Below are 2,342 nucleotides of genomic sequence, written 5' to 3'. Positions count from 1 at the left end.
ACATGATCCAACAGAACCAGCAAGGTGGTTCAGAAGGTAAAGGCACTTGCAGACAAGTCTGAAGAGTTGATTTCAATCCCTGGGACCCACACAATGGAAAGAGAGAACTGAGTCTTGCAAACTGTCCTTCGCCCTCCACACATGATGGAGCACATTTGTACAAACATGCAGACACAGTCTAAATAAACAAATAAATCTAATGAAAGATTCTTAATGTGGCCCAAGTGCACCTGTCACCCCAGCACTTTTGAGGTGGAGGCAAGAGGATCCGGAGTTCAAAGGCAACCTCAGCTACATAGTGCTTCCGAGGCCAGCCTAAGATACATAAGGTGCTGGAGGGAGAGGGGTGGGGTAGAAAGAGATGGGGAGAAGGTGGGCAGAAGATAGTCTTGCTTTAATTCAGTTTCCTAAGTGAGAGTGTTAGTTATAATTGGGTATATAATCATTGATTTGGGCTTCAGGGTTCAGAGATAGTCTTTTGCAGACAGAGAAAGGTCATTTTCAGCTGTCTTAGTCAAAGTTTTATTGTTGTGAAGAGACACTATGGCCACAGCAACTCTTATAAATGAAAGCATTTATTGGGTCTGTCTCACAGCTCAGAGATTTCGTTATTTTCATCATGGTAGGAAACATGGCAGTGTACAGGCAGTCATGTTGATGGAGAAGGAGCCGAGAGTTCTACATCCAGATCTGCAGGCATCAAGAAGAGAGAGACACTGGGCCTGGCCTGAGCATCAGAAATCTCAAAGCCCACCCCCAGTGACACACTTCCCCAACAAAGCCACACTTCCTCCAATAAGGCCACCCCTCCTAATAATGCCACTCCCAAGGAGCCTTTGGGGACCATTTTCTTTCAAAATACATCAGCCTTTCTTAAATAATTTCATGGGTGTAATGAGAAGGAACATTCCTGGATTATCTGGAGGTGCCTGGTGCTTCCACGAGTCCATTCTGTTGTACATCATTCCCTGTATACAGGTTGTTTACTGCTCAAACCCAACCTGATCTCTCCGTTAGAAGATGTGGGAACACTACAGGGAGAGGACTGCCAAGGTGAGTATGAAAGAAACTGTTGAGGATGCTGTTGATCCTAAAAGAATGAACTTGTTTATCTGGGAAAATAGGGTATCTTCAGCTTTTCATCCTCATTCACCTTTTGTCCACAAAAACTTTTCTTTCTTTCAAGACAGCTCTCGCTGAATTGTTGGGGAATGTTATTTTTAGGTGTGTGACTTTTGTTTAACTCTTTGAAGCTGTGTTATTGTGCCTAACACACCGGATGGTCCTAATAAAGAGGTGATAGTGAGGTAGGAGCAAAGATGGGGGGTGGCTAACAGGCAGAGAATATAAATATGAGAAATCTGAGAGGAGAGATGAAAGAGGAGCAATGAGAGACCAAGGGAGGAGATCAGGGGCCAGCCACCAGCTACACAGCAAGCCACAGAGAACGAAGCAAAGGAAGGTACACAGAAATAAAGAAAGGTAAAAGCCTAGAAGCAAAAGAGAGTTGGGACAATTTAAGTTAAGAAAAGCTGGCAAGAAGCAAGCCAAGCTAAGACTGGGCATTCATAACTAAGAATACGCCTCTGTGTGTGATTTATTTGGGAGCTGGGTGGTTGGCCCCCTAAAAAGCCAAAAGAGGAAAAAAAAAATCTTACAACACTAAATAGCTCAGACTGGCCAGGAACTCTCTTATGTAGACTAGGCAGGCTTCTAACTCCAAAAAAATCTGTCTGCCTCTGACTCCCAAATGCTGGAATTAAATGGGGTGTACCATGATGCCTCCCAGCTTCTCTCCTTCCTCCTTCTTCTTCTTTGTTTTGTATTTTTTGTTTTGTTTTTTGAGATGGGGTTTCTCTATGTATTCCTGGCTTTCTTGGAACTCGATTTGTAGACAGGCTGATCTCGAACTCACAGAAATCCTCCTCTCTCTGCCTCCCAAATGCTGAGATTAAAGGTGTGCACCACCACAGTCCAGGCTTCTTCTTCTTCTTCTTTTTTTTAAGATTTATTTATTATGTACACAACGTTCCTCCTGCATGTACTCCTCCCTCCTGCATGTACTCCTCTATGCCAGAAGAGGGCACCAGAACTTCATTACAGATAGTTATGAGCCATCATGTGGTTGCTGGGAATTGAACTCAGGAAGAATAGCCAGTGTTCTTAACCACTGAGCCATCTCTCCAGTCCCCTCTTCTATCTCTTCTTGGGTGCCATCATTAGATGTATGTTCTTTGTACAGGTGTTTTGATACTTTCCAACCCTGATTACATTTATCTTGCTGCTGGGTGGTGTACCATAAGTGGTGTTGCCTAGTATTCACGAGGCTCTGGATTTCATCC

General features: G+C 43.9%; 1 protein-coding gene across 1 annotated transcript in view; it reads right to left on the bottom strand.

Moving 5' to 3' along the window:
• Positions 1-595: 595 nt before the first annotated feature.
• The window catches only part of LOC126490539 (uncharacterized), a 30,562-nt gene continuing 28,815 nt past the window's right edge, over positions 596-2,342 (bottom strand). Inside the window, exon 4 of the mRNA XM_050125518.1 lies at positions 596-690. Coding sequence (XP_049981475.1) covers positions 650-690 — 41 coding nt within the window. The 3' untranslated portion in view covers positions 596-649. The remainder of the gene's footprint in view (positions 691-2,342) is intronic.

This window comes from Alexandromys fortis, unplaced genomic scaffold (assembly GCF_014885135.2).
Source record: "Alexandromys fortis isolate MF-2015 unplaced genomic scaffold, M_Fortis_MF-2015_v1.1 scaffold_242, whole genome shotgun sequence".
Taxonomy (NCBI): domain Eukaryota; kingdom Metazoa; phylum Chordata; class Mammalia; order Rodentia; family Cricetidae; genus Alexandromys; species Alexandromys fortis.
Note: the sequence above shows the minus strand (reverse complement) of the source record. Positions and strands in the feature narration are given on the sequence as shown.